Raw genomic sequence first — 20,000 nt, forward strand, 5'->3', positions numbered from 1 at the left:
CTCAATCTACACTTCTATCATATCTTGCTCTTTAATTTTCCCCTTGAAGAACTTTTGTACTCAACCAAACCATGCACTTTCTAATCTCTTTCATTTTCTTTCCCTTCCAACCTAATCAACGTTTCTGTCGTTTCTGTCATTCCCTTACTCTTGACTTTTGCCTTTCAAGCGCTCTGTGTACTCATCCAATCAATAAACTTTCTAATCCCTTTACTTATCTCTACCTTATCAATCTGGTGTACGCATTGGTCATTCCCCAGACACTTCTCACCGCACATACACGGCCTGCCTCACAACACCCTAGCCTCGCCTTTCTACCTACCAACATATTAGTAGCCGCCACACGCTCCAGCCCCTAGGCACACACACACACACACACACACACACACACACACACACACACACACACACACACACACACACACACACAAGCACAGGTAACTGCTCTCCACGGCTCGTCCTTGACAGTCCCATTACAAAAACAACAGTTATGGCCACACCTCACAGCCTTCCCTTTAAAACACCCCAAACAGCGTAGCCAAGGCCCTTCCCTACCTCTCTCTCTCTCTCTCTCTCTCTCTCTCTCTCTCTCTCTCTCTCTCTCTCTCTCTCTCTCTCTCTCTCTCTCTCTCTCTCTCTTCCCTTCCTCACTTTGCAAATGCTCTTTTCCCCTTTCTCACTTTGTAAATTGTATCTTTTTTTCACCTTTCTTTCCTTCCATTCCCTGCACACATTCACTTTCACCTCCCTACCTACCTTCCCGTAGTCTACCCTCTCTTCTCCTCCTCTCTTAACAGATGACCATTTTCCTTTCCCTATCCTAAGGCCATTCTCTTCTCCCTTCCCTTCCCTTCCTAACCTTCCCAGCATTCACTTTCACTTTTCCCTTCCCTTTTCTTCTCCACTTAGATGTAAACGCTCCCTTTTCTATTCCCTTTCCTTCACTTTGCAAACACTCCCTATTCCCTTCCATACAGACTCTTTCCCTTCCCTCCCCCTTCCATATCATACATACTTTTCCCTTTTTCCCTTTCCTTTCCTATACGATATTGCAAACACTCCTCTTTTCCTTCCCTTCCAAACATTTTTCACCTCTCTCCTCTATCATACACTCTTCCTTTTTTCCCTTTCCTTTCCTACCCTATATTGCAAACACTCCCTTCCCTTCCCTTTCCTTCCATACAATCGTTATTTCCTTCCTTCTCCTTCTCTATCTTACAAACACATACTATATATTTCCATTCTGCAGATTCCCTTGTTGCTTTTCCCGTTTCCCCTCTTTACACCGCCTGTTTCCCCTCGCCAGTCCATGCACGCCTCTATTTGGCCTCCCTAGTGTTTTTTCCCCCTCGGTTCTGCACGTTGGCTGTTTTCCTTACTAGCCTCAAGCCTCCATTTCCTCGCGTTCCTGACAAACTTATCTGCCACCAACAACCGCTGCGAGTATTAGCACAACTGAGGGCGCTACAGGTGAAAGGACAGGTACGTGACTCTCTCTCTCTCTCTCTCTCTCTCTCTCTCTCTCTCTCTCTCTCTCTCTCTCTCTCTCTCTCTCTCTCTCTCTCTCTCTCTGCACAAGGTCCTTCATTCATTCTCACTCTTATTGCCTTTTTTGGTCACCCTGTTTGTTTACGTTTGCTAGTGTGGCCTGTTTATGAGAGTCACGGAGGTGGGAGTAGGTGGTTAAGAGGGTGGAATGACTGCGTTGGGTGCGTGTTGGGAGTGCTGGGAGTGCGTGTGTAGGTGTGTTTGTGGAAGGGTGCGAGTTAGTGCGTGGTGGTGGGAGTGTTTGTGGGAGGGTGTGAGTGTGTGGGTGTGTTTGGGGGTGTGTGTGAGTGAAGTGTGTTGGTGTGTGAGTGTAAGGGTGAGTAAATGGTGAAAGAAGGGAAGGGACGGGAAGGGAAGGGAAGGGAAGGAAGAAAATGGAGAGGAAAGAAAGGAGGGAAGCCGCAGGGAAGGTGATGAAGATGTGAGCACGAGAGCCATGATACTGAAGAAAGTGAAGGAAGCGAAGAAGTGCGGAGGGAAAATGACAACCTGAAGAAAATTTATGTTATTGGAGAAATTTGTGTTATTGGAGAAATCTGCTATTGAAAAAATCGTTGATATAGAAAGTTTATCATTTGAAAATTTCGTTGCTTAAATTTCTCTCATTTTTCTTCACTTCCTCAACGAGTCAACACAACCATCGGTTCCTCAGTCCTTCACTTCACCTCCCTCACTTCTCTCACTTTCCTTCACTTTCCTCTTCATCGAGTCAAAATAACTAAGTACATTAGTTCCTCTGTCCTTCTCTTGCCCCTCCCTTTCCTTCATCTTCCTCAGCTGGTCATTACAAACCTGTACATTAATATCTCTGTCCTTCGCTTCTCCCTCACTTCTTCACTTTCCTGCACTTGAATTACTCTGCCTTCGTTTTATCTCCTTCACTTTTTTTTTCACATCTTCACTTTCCTTCACTGTCTTCCTCTGCGACTTACTATAACTACTGGTACATCACTTCCTGTCCTCTTCTCCGTCACTTCCTTCCCCGTCAAGTCATCACATCGCCACCGGTACACTCCCTCCTCCCCGCCAGCCACTCCGGAGTCCTTTAATTGGCGAGGCGGGGACTGCATGAACTGGTTGGATCATTAGTCCATTTCAATCAGCTCGTTCCATAATTCTCGTTGCCTCGTTTGTCGGCGGAATTAACTTAATTATTTGACTCCACTTAATTAATTTGACTCTTAGTATACTCCTTTTTCTCATTACATTACTGCCTCACTCCCTTCCTGGTGAAATGTGCGGAAGGAAAAAGTTGTTATAGTTGTTTCTTGGTAATGTTCTCTGGTTGTGTTCCGGATAAAATTTGTATTCCTCTTTCTATTATTTATCGTTCTTATTTATTATCTGATTTCCTTCTTGAAAGGCGTAAAAGTTTCCTCAGTTACGTCCTTTTCTATCAACTCTCTTCCTGTTTATTACGATTCTCTTCTTGATGAAACATGTGTAAAGTTATTTCATTATCTCCATATTGTTTGTTCTTATATTTTCTTTCTCACATTAAAACGTGTAAAAAGTTATTCTATTCTCTCTTTTTTTCTTATCATTCTTATTTGAAAAGTGTAAAAACTTATTCTGTTATCTCTCTCTTCATTTGTTCCAATTCCCTTTGCTGTATAAACGTGATGAAACTATTCAACCGTCTCTATTATTAATTTACCGGATATTTTTACTCATTTCTTACATCTCATATCTATTATTTCCTTTTTTCAACTCATTCTCCACATTACACATATCTTTATTTTCATGCCTTATATCTTTTAATTTCATCATTCCTTTTTTTCTGAATTTTGCTTTTATCTAGTCGCCCGTCTCTCTCTCTCTCTCTCTCTCTCTCTCTCTCTCTCTCTCTCTCTCTCTCTCTCTCTGAATCACACCTCAAACCTCCCTCTACTCACATTCCTACACACACTACAAAATTTACACCAAACTGTTTCCCTTTCCTTCTCCTCAATTCACTTCCTGTCAAGAAGCAACAGCACAGCAGTGTGTGTTGGCGGCGCTAGATGTCTCCCCTTCAGACCCTTCTACGCCATCCAGCCCAGTCCCGGACCTCCTCCTCCTTCCCTCTCCTTCCTTTGGCCCGTATTCTGCAACGCTTTGCCCTCACCACGACTATTTTCAAAGGCCACATAAATGATTAGCCGGATTTTCAAGACTGTTTCTCCTGTTAATAAGGTAGAAATCTTGTTCATCTGTCACTAGACCCATCAAGACATCATTAAAAACACATGTAACTTCAACTATATAAAGCGTTTTGTAAAGTAGTGTAGTTGCGAGCAGAAGCGTTTCAGAATATGGCCCATTGTCACAGTTCTAGACCCGCTCCTTCCCTCTCCGTCCCTCTCCCATCCCTTGTCACCCCTTAGTCTCTCTCCTTCCCTCCCCTGGCAGGCTAACAACGGGAACAGCGGCCCAAATGCAATGATAACCCCGCTTGTGTCTCCTGAAAGTTGGGTTATGCAGATGACTCCCCGCGGCACACTGCTAGTTATTCTTGTATCATAGCGAGGCATGGTGGGGAATAGTCTGGGGAGGGAGGCTGGATGGAGGGAGGCGTAGAGGGAGGGGGTAGTGGTGTGGAGGGAAAGGGAAAGGAAAGGACGTGTGTTGTGAAAGGATATGGGTGTGGCTAAGAGTAGATGGATGGATGGATGGATGGATGGATGGATGGATGGATGGATGGATGGATAAACAGGTAAGTAAATAAAAAGACAATTACAGAAATAAATACGTAGTTTTATAGAAAGACACAGTAAACAGAAAAACTGATAGACTGATTGAATATTCTAGTACCACATAGAACTACTGGGGTAGGGGGAAGGGAAGGACGTGGTTTTGAGACGTGCTGAGGAAGAAAAGATGTGTTTGGGGGAAGGAGAGATGTGTGAGGGAAGAAAAGGATATGTCTGGGAGAAGGAAAGATGTATTAGAAGGAGTGTGGTAGAGAACGCCAAGAATGTGCAGGGAAAGAATAGACGTGTTGATGGGAACAAGTAAAGGGTCTGACTGAGGCATTGGTAGACTAAGACAGTACTAAGGAAGAAGAGAAACAAGATAAGGAAAGACTAGAGGCATCAGAAGAACAGGAACATGAGGAAAGAAGATACATGGTAAGAAAAAAAAAAAGCATTATAGGAGAGCAAGTCTGTTTTGGGGAAGAAGGGCGTGGGGATGGGCGGGGAGTGCAGGGCGATGCCAGACACGCCCCCACCACTGATGAGGGCGCGGCTGGCGGGTGTCTGGTGGGCCTGGTGGGACAGTCTTATGTTGATGCTGCCGCGATACGATATTAGGTCAGTAGCTGCTCCTTGTATCACCCCCCCCCCACAGCCCCTTCTCTAATACTGTATTCTCCTGCCGTCCTTGCTCCTTCCTGTATTCTGCTGTCAAGTTGTGTTGTTGTGTTGTGTTGTGTGTACTGCTTTGGGTATTTTGAAGTTGATTTTTCTTTTTCTACTCCTTTTTTTCTTTATCTTTCTTTTATCTTTTATTTGACTCATTGTTATGGGAGTGATTCTAGTTTCACACATTCCTGGCTTACAACAGACTATTTCAGTTTTAGTTTCGTAGAATTTTAACTTACAATAAACTATTTTCATTCTAGTTTCATGCAATTCCAAAATACGATAACCCTGTTCTAATTCTGACTTAAAAGGAGACTCTCGCAATTCCTTCCCACAATCTTGGCTTACAACAAACATTTCTGAATTACATGGGAGTATTTTAAGCCTAGTTTTTTTTTTCCACGCAATTCTGACTTCAAACATTCTTAATTCGTCCATACAGTCCTGGCTTACAACAGCGTGTCTTGGCTTCTCACTTAAAAATACTTAAAAAATTCTACCCTGCTTTACAATCGACTATTCTAACTTACGAGAAAGTATTTTAATTATAGTGTCATGCTATTCTGACTCTCCTAATTCCTCGGTGCAGTTGTCTCACGCACAGTGGAGCGTCTTAACAAGCTCTGAGAGGCCACCCGGATGTCAGGGCTCGGCGTGGAGGTCAGGGCGGTGACTGTGCCAACACTCACACGCCGCATCATAATTAAAGGGAATGAAGCTAAACAAAGCCTTCCCACATTGCTCAGGACTCGCTGCTCGTGCAACTATTTCTATATTTCAGTGTGAGTTCAGTCGTGTTGTGGCCAATCGTTGTGTGGCACGATTTAACCTAACCTATCCTGGCATAACCTAACCTGACCTATAAACATAATCCTTACTTACCTGACCATATCTTACCTAACTTAATCTAACCTAGTCCAATCCAATCCAGCCCAAATATAATATAACCTAACATAACCTGACCTAACGTAACCAAAACGAACTTAATGTAAGCTATGACCATGTGACTTACCAAACTTTTTAAGTGACCTAACGTAATTTAACACAATGTAACCTTAAGTAACATGATCTAACCTAACCTGTCTTACCTTATTATTATCATCATCATCACATTTCACTGATAGCAATATTTCTACTTGCAATTTAACCTGACCTGCCTTACATCACGTTACTTTACATATGCTAATCTACTTTACTACCAAACTCATCTTAACCGAATTAAACTAAAACCAAAATCAAACCAAACTAACAAACCTTGCCTAACATTAGTAACCAAACTGGCTTTCCTAAACTATACCTAACCACCAAACAAACCTTATTTTACAAGACGTAATCAAGTTTAAACTACAGAAAACCAAACCAAACCCAACCCAACCCATATCCAAGCACACATGACCCTCACTTAACTCACTAAATCCTCCCGAAGACGCCAAAGCCTCTAGTAGGTCGCGACAACCTCACATCCACTACACATTTTTACCCTACCTTCTGTCGCCGCTGCAGCTTTTTGAGACTCCAGACTACTGCAGGGTCTTGGCGCACACCACATCCCACACGCCACACACCATGCACCACACTTCATGCACCACACGCCACCGAGAGTAGACAAGCGAGGCGGTCCAAAATTTATAAGTGTTCCTGTGAGATATTTGATGCTGCAGTGTGTGTGTGTGTGTGTGTGTGTGTGTGTGTGTGTGTGTGTGTGTGTGTGTGTGTGTGTAACTTCTAATCCGATTTGCTATTTACACACTCACATTTGTACACTCATCACTTACTCACCATCTTCGCGGTACATTTAACACACACACACACACACACACACACACACACACACACACACACACACACACACACACACACGATTTTACACGCTCAAGTTATCATCCTCTCTCTCTCTCTCTCTCTCTCTCTCTCTCTCTCTCTCTCTCTCTCTCTCTCTCTCTCTCTCTCTCTCTCTCTCTCTGGACAAAGACTTTTCTGTCAGAGGGACACCAGAGATCAATTGTCGAGGCGTTTGTTTGTTTGATCAATTAGCGTATATTTGTCTACACGGTGACGCTCGCGACCTACTAGCCAGACACACACACACACACACACACACACACACACACACACACACACACACACACACACACACACACACACACACACCATGAAAATCGAATTAGGGACACTGCTGGTGATGTGTGGCGGTGGTGGTGGTGCTGGTGATCTCTCTCTCTCTCTCTCTCTCTCTCTCTCTCTCTCTCTCTCTCTCTCTCTCTCTCTCTCTCTCTCTCTCTCTCTCTCTCTCTCTCTCTCAAGCATATAATGAAAGAGAACACATAAAGAAGAGCCAGAGCTTTCCCCATAACAAGAATAAAAAGAAACCTATGTAGTGACACACACACACACACACACACACACACACACACACACACACACACACACACACAGTCATATAATTTTCTTTTTATCACTATGATTTTCAACAAACTGGAGGAGAGAGAGAGAGAGAGAGAGAGAGAGAGAGAGAGAGAGAGAGAGAGAGAGAGAGAGAGAGAGAGAGAGAGAGAGAGAGAGAGATTTAATAGCAGGATTTTTACTTGGAGTGGGTAATAGTAGTAGTAGTAGTAGTAGTAGTAGTAGTAGTAGTAGTAGTAGTAGTAGTAGTAGTAGTAGTAGTAGTAGTAGTAGTAGTAGAGTCAAAACTAACACAAACATGAATTTAGTAGGAAGATTTTTGGAAGCGGAGAGAATGGTATGTAGTAGTAGTAGTAGTAGTAGTAGTAGTAGTAGTAGTAGTAGTAGTAGTAGTAGTAGTAGTAGTAGTAGTAGTAGTAGTACCAATAGCAGAAACAGTAACAGTAGCAGAAACAAGGAAAACAATAACAATTAGCAACAAAGTCACCACTCCCTTCTCGTTTTCTTTCAAAAGGTGAAAATAAGCGAGATTGTCCTTCCCTTCTTTGATCCAGACATCAAACCCTTCAGGAGGAGGAGGAGGCGGAGGAAGAAGTAGGGAGGATGGGAGATACGTTGGCTGTTATAAAAGAATAGAAAAGGAAGGAAGGAAGGGAGTGATAAATCAAAGCAAGGAAACACAAGATAAACAAGAAGGAATCCAAAGAAACATATAAGAAAGATGAACATCGTGATTGAGAGAGAGAGAGAGAGAGAGAGAGAGAGAGAGAGAGAGAGAGAGAGAGAGAGAGAGAGAGAGAGAGAGAGAGAGAGAGAGAGAAATTGAAATAAAGAAAAGAAAGGAGAGGAAGAAATGGTGAAAATAAAGGAAAGGAAAGAAAGGTGGACACAATGACGAGCAGGAAGGGATAATAAAATAAATGAAAGGAAGGAAGGAAGCAAGGAAGGAAAAAGGAAGAAGGAAAATGATGACATGAGTAGAAAACGAAAAATCGAAAGGGAATGAAAGGAAAGGAATAAAGGAAGAGAAAAAAAGAAAGAAAAAAAGAAAGAAAAAGAGGGAATAAAAGGAATGAAAGAGGGATGATGGGAGGAAAGTAAGATGGCTGTAGTCCCTCCTCCTCCTCCTCCTCCTCCTCCTCCTCCTCCTCCTCCTCCTCCTCCTCCTCCTCCTCCTCCTCCTCCCCCTCAAGAATGTCAAGATTTCAGTGCGCCCTTCACGCCCCTGTAGGAGTCCCCGCGTCAGGCCAAGGTGAGGAGGCGTGAGGTGTGAGGTGATCGATGCTGCCTCATTACTGCACTCACCACCTCCCCTGCCGTTGTCTTGCTGCTGCTTTGTTGTTGTTGTTGTTGTTGTTTTTGTTGTTGTTGTTGTTGTTGTTGTTAGTGGTGGTGGTGGTGGTATTGTTAGTGGTGGTGATGGTGGTGGTGTTTTTTTCATATTATTTTCTTTTTTTTCTTCTAATCATTGTTTTTTGTATTACTGTATTATTTTTGTTGTTATTATTATTATTATTATTATTAGTAGTAGTAGTAGTAGTAGTAGTAGTAGTAGTAGTAGTAGTAGTAGTAGTAGTAGTAGTAGTAGTGTTGTTGTTATTAGTCCTTATTATCATCACTACTGCTGCTGCCACAACAACAACAACAACAACAACTACTACTACTACTAATGACTACCTCTTCTTTTTTTCCTGATTTTCTTCATTTTTTTCTGACGCTTGCCTTATTTATATTTATCTTCTGTTCCTCCTCTTCCTCTTCCACCATCTCCTCCTATTACTACTAATTACACTTTTCCTTCCTTCCTCTTCCTTCTATTTTTCGATCTTAGTTTTTCCTCCTTTTTCAACATTTTTTCTTATACTTTTTACCTCCTCCTCTTACTACTACTACTACTACTACTACTACTACTACTAATAATAATAATAATAATAATAATAATAATAATAATAATAATAATAATAATAGTGTGTCACGGTTGCCTCAAGTCAGTGAAGAAGAAGGCGCCTCATCATGTTCAAACTTGTAAAATATCTAATTAAAAGTTTATGAAGCTGCATGCTGGCCGGAGGAGGAGGAGGACGAGGAGAAGGCAATATCATGACTACCTACCTCTCTCTCTCTCTCTCTCTCTCTCTCTCTCTCTCTCTCTCTCTCTCTCTCTCTCTCTCTCTCTCTCTCTCTCTCTCTCTGTTTCATCATTCTTTCCCTCCGTTCTGAGCCCGTTTTCCTCTTTGGATTAGTATCTTCTTCAACTTTACTCTTCTTTTTTTCATTTTTTATTTTCATCTCTAATTCCCATTTTCCTCTTTTCCTCCATACTCTTACGGTTTTCCTTTTTTCCTTCTCCCTCTTTTACATTTTTTTCTCTTTTTTCTTCTATCATCCTTTATTTTTCTCCCCTCACATCTCACTGCGTCCTTCTTTATTTCACTTCCTCTTCTTCTCTCCTCTCACTTTCCATTCTTTCCTCTCCTCACTTTCCACTGGTTTCCTTGCTTTCAGTGGTTTTTTTTTCCCCCTCCGCCCCTTCATTCAACACTTCTCTCATTTTCTCCCCTCTCCTTTTACTCCCTTCTTCCTTCCTTCCCCTCTTCCTTCCCCTCACCTCACCTGGCGCTACTACACACAGGTAAACGAGCAGATTAAAACAGCCGCTCCCAAGAACCATAACAATATCTTTACTCCGCCCACACCTCACACACACACACACACACACACACACACACACACACACACACACACACACACACACACACACAGACCCATCTACACCCTTAGCCCACAATCTCATCCCATCCACATATACTTACTAAGACCCGTACCCACTTACACCTTCACCTGTTCACACCTCTTCCCTACACACTTACGCACGTACATATCACCCACTCACTTCCCCCACACCTCCTCCCGTCCACATCTGTAACCACACCTGCAGTATCTCATCACAACAGTTGGCCACTTTCCTCCCACGCCTTAGGGGAAAAAAAAAGGAGATAAGAAAGGAAAAAGGGGAAAATAGGAAATTTTTTTTTTTATAAGGATACTTTGAACACACTTTTCTTTGCTCCTGCTTGGTTTATTTACTTTTTAAGGTATTTAATAATTTAAGTGTGTGTGTGTGTGTGTGTGTGTGTGTGTGTGTGTGTGTGTGTGTGTGTGTGTGTGTGTGTGTGTGTGTGTGTGTGTGTGTGTGTGTGTGTGTCGGCAAGGTAAATACAGTAAACAGCCGGAAAAGAAAAAAAAAATAACAGTTGCCGTGATTGTATAATACTAGAGGAGGAGGAGGAGGAGGAGGAGGAGGAGGAGGAGGAGGAGGAGGAGGAGGAGGAGGAGGAGGAGGAGGAGGAAAATAAACATAGAAAACGGAAGAAAAAACTATCTTCACAACAACAGAGAGAGAGAGAGAGAGAGAGAGAGAGAGAGAGAGAGAGAGAGAGAGAGAGAGAGAGAGAGAGAGAGAGAGAGAGAGAGAGAGAGAGAGAGAGAGAGAGAGAGAGAGAGAGAGAGAGAGAGAGAGAGAGAGAGAGAGAGAGAGAGAGAGAGAGAGAGAGAGAGAGGCAGCAGGGCAGTGGGTCGGGTCGGGGCGGGGGCGGGGGCGGGGGCGAGGGGAGGTGAGGGGCGGCGGGACAGTATTGATCTTCGGGCCGCAGAAACTCACCCCGGGGGCCTCCGCTCCTGACTCCTGCCCCCGCTGCTGCTGCTCCTCCTGTTCCTCCCGCTGCTGTTACTCCTTTTTTTTCTGTTGTTGCTGTTTCCTCCTACTATATTATTCTCCTCCTCTTCCTCCTCTTCAACCTCCTCCTCCTCCTCCTCTTTCCTGCTTTTTTTCTGTTTGTTTTTCTTGTTTCCTTCGTCTGTTTTCTAATGTTCCTGTTCCTTCTCCTGTTTCTGTTTCCTTCTAATCTTTCCTCCTACTACTTTCTACTCTTCATTTTCCTTTTCTTCTGATTTCTGTTCCTCTTCCTTTGCCTTTTTTTTCCCCTTTCTTTCTCTTCCTCCCGCTGTTTGCTTCTACTGTTTCCTTCGTTTACTTTCTACTATTCTTCTTCTTCCTTATGTTTCAATTTCCTTCGACTGTTTCCTGCTAGTGCTTCACCATCTACTGTTTCCTCCGGCGGTTTCCTTTTCCTCCTCCTCTTATTTCTTTCGTTTGTTTTATTTGCCTGTTTCACCCTTTTCCTGTTTCCTCCCGTTTCCTCCCCCTCCTCCCCCTCTTCCTATTCTGACTTCTCTTCCTTTTAATTCATTTTTTTCTTCTTTCTCTTCTCATCTGTGCTCTTCCTCTCTCCCTCTCCTTCCTTTTCCACCTACTGTTCCCTTCTCTTCCTCCTACAGTTTCTCCTACTAATACGGTTGTTTCCTCCTCCTCCGCCTCCTTGTGTTTTCTTTTTCTTGCTGGTTATTTCCCTATTCTTCCACCTCCTCTTCCTACTGTTTCCTTATTCGTCGTCTACTATTCCTCATATCATATTCCTCCCTCTCTTCCTTTTCTTTTCTTTTTTTTATCCGTATTTTCGTTTTTCATTATGTTCCTTTCTGTTTTTCCTAGACTTCTTTTATTCCTTCTCCTTAAGCATCCTATTCTCTTCCTATTCCTCCTCCTCCTCCTCTTCAACAAACTGAAGGGAGTGGTGGGTGGGGAGGAGCCTTCTACTTTACTGTCCTGTCTCTTTAATCTGTTGGTAGTTAGTAGTTGTACTTCCCAAATAGTCTTACAGGGCCTAAAGGTCTGCTGCTGTTTGGTTGTCCTGTGTGATTCGTTGTTGATGTTATTGTCGTTGTTGTTGTTGTTGTTGTTGTTGTTGTAGTTGTAGATGTTGTTCTAATTCTTCTTCATCTTCCTTCTTTTTCTTCTTCCTTTCTATTTTATATTTAGGATATTTCTGTTCCCATAATGATGCTCTCACTTCTTCCTCTTCCTTGTCCTCCTTCTTCACTTCCCTTCTTTGCTTTATTTTCTTTATTTTCTCATTCCTCCTTTTTCATTTCCTTTTTTTTTCTTTGCTTGTTTTCCTCTTCCAATTTCTACTTCTACTCTAGTTCCTGACGACAGTCTCTCTCTCTCTCTCTCTCTCTCTCTCTCTCTCTCTCTCTCTCTCTCTCTCTCTCTCTCTCTCTCTCTCTCTCACTAATGATGTTCTGCTTTCCATATTCTGTTCGTATCACTCAATATTTTCCTGATGTCATTTATTTTTTTCTCTCCCTTCTCCTCCTCCTCCTCCTCCTTCTCCTCCTCCTCGTCGTCCTCCTCCTCCTCCTCCTCCTCCTCCTCCTCCTCATCATCATCATCATCATCATCATTATCCACCTGCTCTTTCTCCTTCCGCCAGTGTCATTTTTTTCTTTCTCCTTTTATATTTTTCTCTCCTCTTCCTCCTCCTCTTCCTTCTCCACCAACTCCTTCTCCCCCTCCTTTTCTTCTTCTTCCTCCTCTTGTAATTATAAATACCTTTCACCTTTTCTTTCAATTTCTCCTTCTCCCCCTCCTACTCCTCTTCCTCCTCCTCCTTCTTCGTCAAACATGTTCTAGAGAGAATGTGATTTTAGATGAGATGAGATGATATGAGAGAGAGAGAGAGAGAGAGAGAGAGAGAGAGAGAGAGAGAGAGAGAGAGAGAGAGAGAGAGAGAGAGAGAGAGAGAGAGAGAGAGAGAGAGAGAGAGAGAGAGCAATGACGCTTGGCATGCACCCATATCACGCGTGCCACGGCCAGTAATGCAGGACTCAAGTGCCAAAATGTGTGTGTGTGTGTGTGTGTGTGTGTGTGTGTGTGTGTGTGTGTGTGTGTGTGTGTGTGTGTGTGTGTGTGTGTGTGTGTGTGTGTGTGTGTGTGTGTGTGTGTGTGTGTGTGTGTGGAATAAAGAGAGAGAGAGAGAGAGAGAGAGAGAGAGAGAGAGAGAGAGAGAGAGAGAGAGAGAGAGAGAGAGAGAGAGAGAGAGAGAGAGAGAGAGAGAGAGAGAGAGAGAGAGAGAGAGAGAGAGAGAATCTGAACGTATTAATATTCACATAGTAATAACAAAAACAAAAAAAAGAACAAGAAAACAAGAATATACTAGTAGTAGTAGTAGTAGTAGTAGTAGTAGTAGTAGTAGTAGTAGTAGTAGTAGTAGTAGTAGTAGTAGTAGTAGTAGTAGCAGCAGCAGCAGCATATGCATGTATCTCCTACGTACTCTTGCCATCTTTTCCTCCCCTTCCTGCTTTTCTTCCTCCTCCTCTTCTTCTTCTTCTTCTTCTCCCTAATCCTCTTCTTCTTCCTCTTCCTCCTCTTCCACTCATACCCCGTGGAGACAAACACATTTTTCCCTTTATGCCATGAAGGTCTCTCTCTCTCTCTCTCTCTCTCTCTCTCTCTCTCTCTCTCTCTCTCTCTCTCTCTCTCTCTCTCTCTCTCTCTGATGAAAGGGAAGTATAGACAATAAAAAACAGAGGAAAGAAAATAAAAGAATATATACACAGTGAAAGGGAACTGGAGAGAGAGAGAGAGAGAGAGAGAGAGAGAGAGAGAGAGAGAGAGAGAGAGAGAGAGAGAGAGAGAGAGAGAGAGAGAGAGAGAGAGAGAGAGAGACGGGGGATGGGAGGAAATACAAGTGAAAAAAATAATAAATAAAAAAAAATACAGGGAGATTACAAACAGGTGAATCAAACTTTTGTTACGAACACGGAAAAAAAAGATACGATGATCATGAAAGGGAAAAAAAGGAAAAAAAGGGAATGAATAAATGGAAACAAGGGAGGGAAACTACTAACAATGAATGGAAGAAAAAAAGTAATGGGGAGAGGAAAAAAGTAATGAGGGAGGGGGAAAACTTGCATAACGAAGCGTGGGTGGGTGTGTGGGTGTGTGGGTGGTGGGTGGGTGGGTGTGTGGGTGTGTGGGTGGGTGGTGGGTGGGTGGGTGATATAGAACATCGACGCCTTTCAATATAAAAAAAAGCAAGGAAAAAGGAAGGAAGGAGGGAGAGAGAGAGAGAGAGAGAGAGAGAGAGAGAGAGAGAGAGAGAGAGAGAGAGAGAGAGAGAGAGAGAGAGAGAGAGAGAGAGAGAGAGAGAGAGAGAGAGTCGTCACCTTGGAAAAGATGGAGAGGTGAAGTACAAGGAGAAGGAGAAGGAGGAGGAGGAGGAGGAGGAGGAGGAGGAGGAGGAGGAACCATACCAAAACATCCCTCACGAAACGAAAAATGAGTCACGAATACACACAAATAATAAAAATAATAATAATAATAATAATAATAAAAATAATAATAATAATAATAATAATAATAATAATAATAATAATAATAATACATAAGAAGACAGCAGAAAAATGCAGTTGTATGAAGAAGATAACTCATACAATTACACATACTGCTATTAAATGCAAGAGGACGGGAAGTATTAGAGCAATGTAGGGCAAGCTGTCTTCTTCTTCTTCTTCTTCTTCTTCTTCTTCTTCTTCTTCTTCTTCTTCTTCTTCTTCTTCTTCTTCTTCTATTTCTTCTTCTTCTTCTCCTCGAGAAAAAAGTTTGAAGGGAACGAGAGAGAGAGAGAGAGAGAGAGAGAGAGAGAGAGAGAGAGAGAGAGAGAGAGAGAGAGAGAGAGAGAGAGAGAGAGAGAGAGAGAGAGAGAGAGAGAGAGAGAGAGAGAGAGAGAGAACGGACACACTCGGAGAACAAGTACAGTACGCATATCTCAGCGAATGGAATAAACGGAAGAGAAAAGAAGAGGAAAACACAACAAGAGATGAGGAGAGCACAAGAAGAGAAGATGAGGAAAGAGAAGAGAAGAGAAGAGAAGAGGAAAAGAGAACGCAAGAGGAGAAGAGGAGAGCGGGAGACATGGTGCGGAGTGGAGGCTGGGAGCGGAACAGAGCAGGTGAGGCGAGGAGAAGCCAGCGAGGCGAGAGGCAAGAGAGGCCCGGCCAGACTCACCTGTGACGGGCGCCTCAATATCGATCATGGTCTTCTCCTGGCGGAGGAGCGCGGCGCCATCGTTGATGATGCGGAGGGCTGCGGCCTCGTCGATGCGCCCCTCCAGGATGAAGTGGTTCTTGAGCCACTCGAACTTTGGCTTGCCTGTCTTCGAGTCGAACACTTCCGGACATTTTAACTTGTGTGACGGCGGGAATGGCACACCTGCGGGGGAGAGAGGAGAGAACAGGTGAGCTGGCTGGGTCATTACGGCGGAGGCGGCTTTGATTTTAAAGAAAGAAGACGAGGTCTAGGGTGGTGGTGTTGGTGGTGGTGGTGGTGGTGGTGGTGGTGATAGTGGTGGTGGTGAGCAAGAGAAGGAAGGGTGATTATGAAGAGGAGAATTGGGAGGTGTAAGATGAGGATGAATATGAGGATGAGGATGAGAAGGAAAAAGAGGAAGAGGAGTGGTGTTCTTTGAAGATTTGGTCACACTTTTTAAAACCAAGAGATGCAGGAGGACGAGGAGGAGGAGGAGGAGGAGTATTGGGTTTTGAAGGAAGAAGAGATGGAGGTAGTGTACTAAGTATTACAATGGAAATGGAAAACATGTTAACTGTGGGACGGCGAGAATGACACAGCAGCGGGAAAGAAGAATGGGGCGGGAGCGATGGTTGGTGGTGGTTCTTTAGGGAGGGTTAGGGTCACAAGGTTTTAAGGAGGACGAGGTGTACACGGGAAAACATGTTAGCTGGTGTGACGGCAAGAAAGGCACACCTGTGGAGGAGGAGACAAGAGGCGAGACGGTTGGTTCATTAAGGATTTGGGTGATCCCGGGCTTCAAACAGGAGGTGTAGGAGGAGGTTAAGGAAGCGTATGAAGGTGAAGAGGAAGAGACGTGGTGTTTTTAAGGAGGATGATGATTTAGATCAAACTGCTTTATTGAAGAAGAGGAGGTGGTGATGGTGATGATGATAAATAATAATAATGATGAACACGAGAAGGAAGGTTAGTCAACAAGATAGAAAGAAGGATGTGTAGAATGAGAAGGAAGGATGAGGAAGAGTGGAAGACGAAGATCAGGATGATGCGGCGTGTTGTAAGGAATACAAAATAAAACAAACAATAGTCCTTCATGATGTAAAAATAGTTCAAACAGGATACGTCGCCATAACAGGAAGCAGAAATTATGGTAACGATAATAACAATGAAGACAATTATAATAAAGACGAGATGGAAGAGGAGAAACAAAAAGAAACGTACGAGGCTCTTTCAGAACACTACACCATCTAACGGAAAGAGAGAGAAACAAAAGAGCGGGTAAGAAAAGGAATAAGGAGAAAAAGAAAAAGAAAAAAACAGGATTGCATTGTTTCTAAGAGTGTTTACTGTAAGAGTGGCTCCAGTGCTGGAAGATCGGTAGTAGAGGAAAGGTAAAGGAAAGGGAAACAAGCCATTACAGGCAAAACAATCATGCTCTTGAGAGTAAACTGTATTGAAGGGAATTGTTCAGTACAGAGGAGGAGGAGGAGGAGGAAAAAAGGAAAGAAAAATACAAGAACAAGAAAACAAAAACAAAATACAAGAACAACAGCAAAAACAAGAGCAACAACTTGAACAAGAACAAAAACAAAAGCAATAGGGTTAAGAACAAAGATGAAGAAGACGAGGAGGAGAAAGAACAAGAACACGAACAAGAAAATAAATTATAAAACACCCTAAGTTAACTTAAGATATAACAAGTAAAGTTAAATTAGGTTAGGTTATCTCCTCCTCCTCCTCCTCCTCCTCCTCCTCCTCCTCCTCCTCCTCCTCCTCCTCCTCCTCCTCCTCCTCCTCCTCCAAGCATCCACATCTATTCAAGTCGTCTTGCCTCCACACCCCCACACCTGCCCATCCACACACCTGGCGGCCACACCTAACACACCTGTACTCGGCTATAGGTGTGTGTGTGTGTGTGTTTGTTGTGACACAGAGGCTGGAGAGGTAATGCCTGACTGACTAACTTGATCCTCTTTGCATATCAGACACAGACTAACAGACGTACACACACACACACACACACACACACACACACACACACACACACACACACACACACACACACACACACCTGGCGACATACATGAGAGGAAAATCACGCTAATTAACAACCACCGTTTATTCGCCATTTACTTACATAATTACACTCTTGTTATCATGGCGCATCTTCAGGCGTGGGAGAGAGAGAGAGAGAGAGAGAGAGAGAGAGAGAGAGAGAGAGAGAGAGAGAGAGAGAGAGAGAGAGAGAGAGAGAGAGAGAGAGAGAGAGAGAATATATCTAACACCACTACTACTATCACAACAGCAACAACAAAACTATTACTACTACTACTACTACTACTACTACTACTACTACTACTACTACTACTAGTACTACTACTACTACTAGTGTTAATATGGATGATGTATGGGTCAACTTAATGATATTAATAACCCCTTTCTCTCTCTCTCTCTCTCTCTCTCTCTCTCTCTCTCTCTCTCTCTCTCTCTCTCTCTCTCTCTCTCTCTCTCTCTCCGACCCTTATTGTGTTAAATAAGGAAAAAACAGAGGATGTAATGACAGAGAGAGAGAGAGAGAGAGAGAGAGAGAGAGAGAGAGAGAGAGAGAGAGAGAGAGAGAGAGAGAGAGAGAGAGAGAGAGAGAGAGAGAGAGAGAGAGAGAGAGAGAGAAATATCTAATTACTGTGGGAAAAAAACACCAGCAGGAATAATAACAATAACAATAATCAACAAAGAACACACACATATTCTCTCTCTCTCTCTCTCTCTCTCTCTCTCTCTCTCTCTCTCTCTCTCTCTCTCTCTCTCTCTCTCTCTCTCTCTCCCCTCACATCCGCCTCCTCTCACTCGTGTTCTCTCTACCTGCTTCCTTTCCACTCAATGTTGGATATGCAATTCTGACAAGAGGAGGAGGAGGAGGAGGAGGAGGAGGAGGAGGAGGAGGAGGAGGAGGAGGAGGAGGAGGAGGAGGAGGAGGAGGAGGAGGAGGATACTCAGCATATCCTAAAGAAGACAAGTTTTTCTCTCTCTCTCTCTCTCTCTCTCTCTCTCTCTCTCTCTCTCTCTCTCTCTCTCTCTCTCTCTCTCTCTCTCTCTCTCTCTCTCTCTCTCTCTGCCACACCCGCGCCACCCGCACAGCCACGCCCATGGACACACCCACGACCACACCCTCTCTCTCTCCACGCCCACTCCTCCTCCTCCTCCCCTCTTTTAGTCTCTCTCTCTCTCTCTCTCTCTCTCTCTCTCTCTCTCTCTCTCTCTCTCTCTCTCTCTCTCTCTACAGCATACATTTTTTTCTCTTCAGTGACTATTTCCTCCTCCTCCACCTCCTCCTCCTCCTCCTCCTCCTCCTACTACTACTACTACTACTACTACTACTACTACTACTACCACCACCACCACCACTACAACAGATACTCGTAAAGTACACAAACTTGAGCAATACGAACATCAAGTTTACGTGCGTGTGTGCGCGCGCGTATGAGTGTGTACGTTAAAACTTTGTCCAGCATGAAGGTTATGGTTGAGAGAGAGAGAGAGAGAGAGAGAGAGAGAGAGAGAGAGAGAGAGAGAGAGAGAGAGAGAGAGAGAGAGAGAGAGAGTCATAATTTACTATATTCCTTTTAAATTATTGTTTATTCATATGACTCTACTGTTGGTTTCCTCCTCCTCCTCCTCCTCCTCTTCCTCCTCCTTTTTGTCTTCCTCTTCCTTGTAACAACTCTACTTGGCGAGGAGAGAACAGCCAGGTGCCAGGATATTCTTCCTCCTCCTCATCATCCTCCTCCTCCTCCTCCTCCTCCTCTTCATCTTCTCGAGCAATTAATATTTCACACCATTTTATATTTTCCGATCCATAGTTAATCTCTCTCTCTCTCTCTCTCTCTCTCTCTCTCTCTCTCTCTCTCTCTCTCTCTCTCTCTCTCTCTCTCTCTGGTCTCCATGGTGATGCTCCTTCACGCTCCCTTCAGGTGTCAAGGCGTAATTAGTGCTGCACTAATTACAACACAGTAAACAGGAGACAGGTGTGCTAATCTGAAATACCCTACTATCACATAACCCTTTCCCGTGAGTCAATGTGAGCTCAGGTATGATGCAGTGAACTTGAATATCTCACCTAACTTAACCTTACTTAATCTCAGGTCATATAACCTAACCTATCCTAACTTAACTTGCCCTAACCTTATCTCAGTTTATCTCATTTAATCTAACTTAACCTAATCTAATTTCATCTCACCTCACTTATATCTTACCTAACAATCTTACTTCACCTTAGTTTATATAACCTAATCTAACTTAACTTGCCTTAGCCTTATCTCAGTTTATCTCATGTAATCTAACCTAATTTCACCTCACCTCACTTCAGGTCATCTAATCTAACCTAACCTAATGTTACTTAACCCACTGAACTAAAATACGTAAACTTAACCTAATTTCATCTTAACAAATCTAATTATTTTACCTTATCTTACTTTACTTAACGTCTTTTTTATCTTACCTTACCATATCCTATCATAGCTAACCTAACCTTACCTTGCATTACAGTCTCTTATCTTAAACTACCGAACCTAACCTACCCTAATCTACCTTAACCTCACCTAACCAGTAAAATAAACAACAAAAATCTAAAACTTACTATAAAAGACTCGACTAAGTGACTTTCTTCCTGATTACAAACAGAGAGGTGAAAAAAAAAAAACGGAAGAGGGAAAAAGGAAAATGGGGATAAGAAACGGGGAAAAGAGAAAGAGAAAAGGCCTCAGTGTTATGTACTT

General features: G+C 43.2%; 1 protein-coding gene across 6 annotated transcripts in view; it reads right to left on the minus strand.

The window, feature by feature from the left end:
- LOC135105693 (serine/threonine-protein phosphatase 2B catalytic subunit 2-like) overlaps nt 1–15,466 on the minus strand; it is a 111,961-nt gene extending 96,495 nt beyond the window's left edge. For all 6 annotated transcript variants that reach the window (XR_010270973.1, XR_010270972.1, XM_064014081.1 and 3 more), the window contains exon 1: nt 15,205–15,466. Coding sequence is in view for 4 of the 6 variants with exons in the window: in XM_064014081.1 (XP_063870151.1) it covers nt 15,205–15,451 (247 nt within the window). In the remaining 2 variants the exon portion in view is untranslated. The remainder of the gene's footprint in view (nt 1–15,204) is intronic.
- Nucleotides 15,467–20,000: the final 4,534 nt, after the last annotated feature.

This window comes from Scylla paramamosain, chromosome 12 (genome assembly GCF_035594125.1).
Source record: "Scylla paramamosain isolate STU-SP2022 chromosome 12, ASM3559412v1, whole genome shotgun sequence".
NCBI lineage: Eukaryota > Metazoa > Arthropoda > Malacostraca > Decapoda > Portunidae > Scylla > Scylla paramamosain.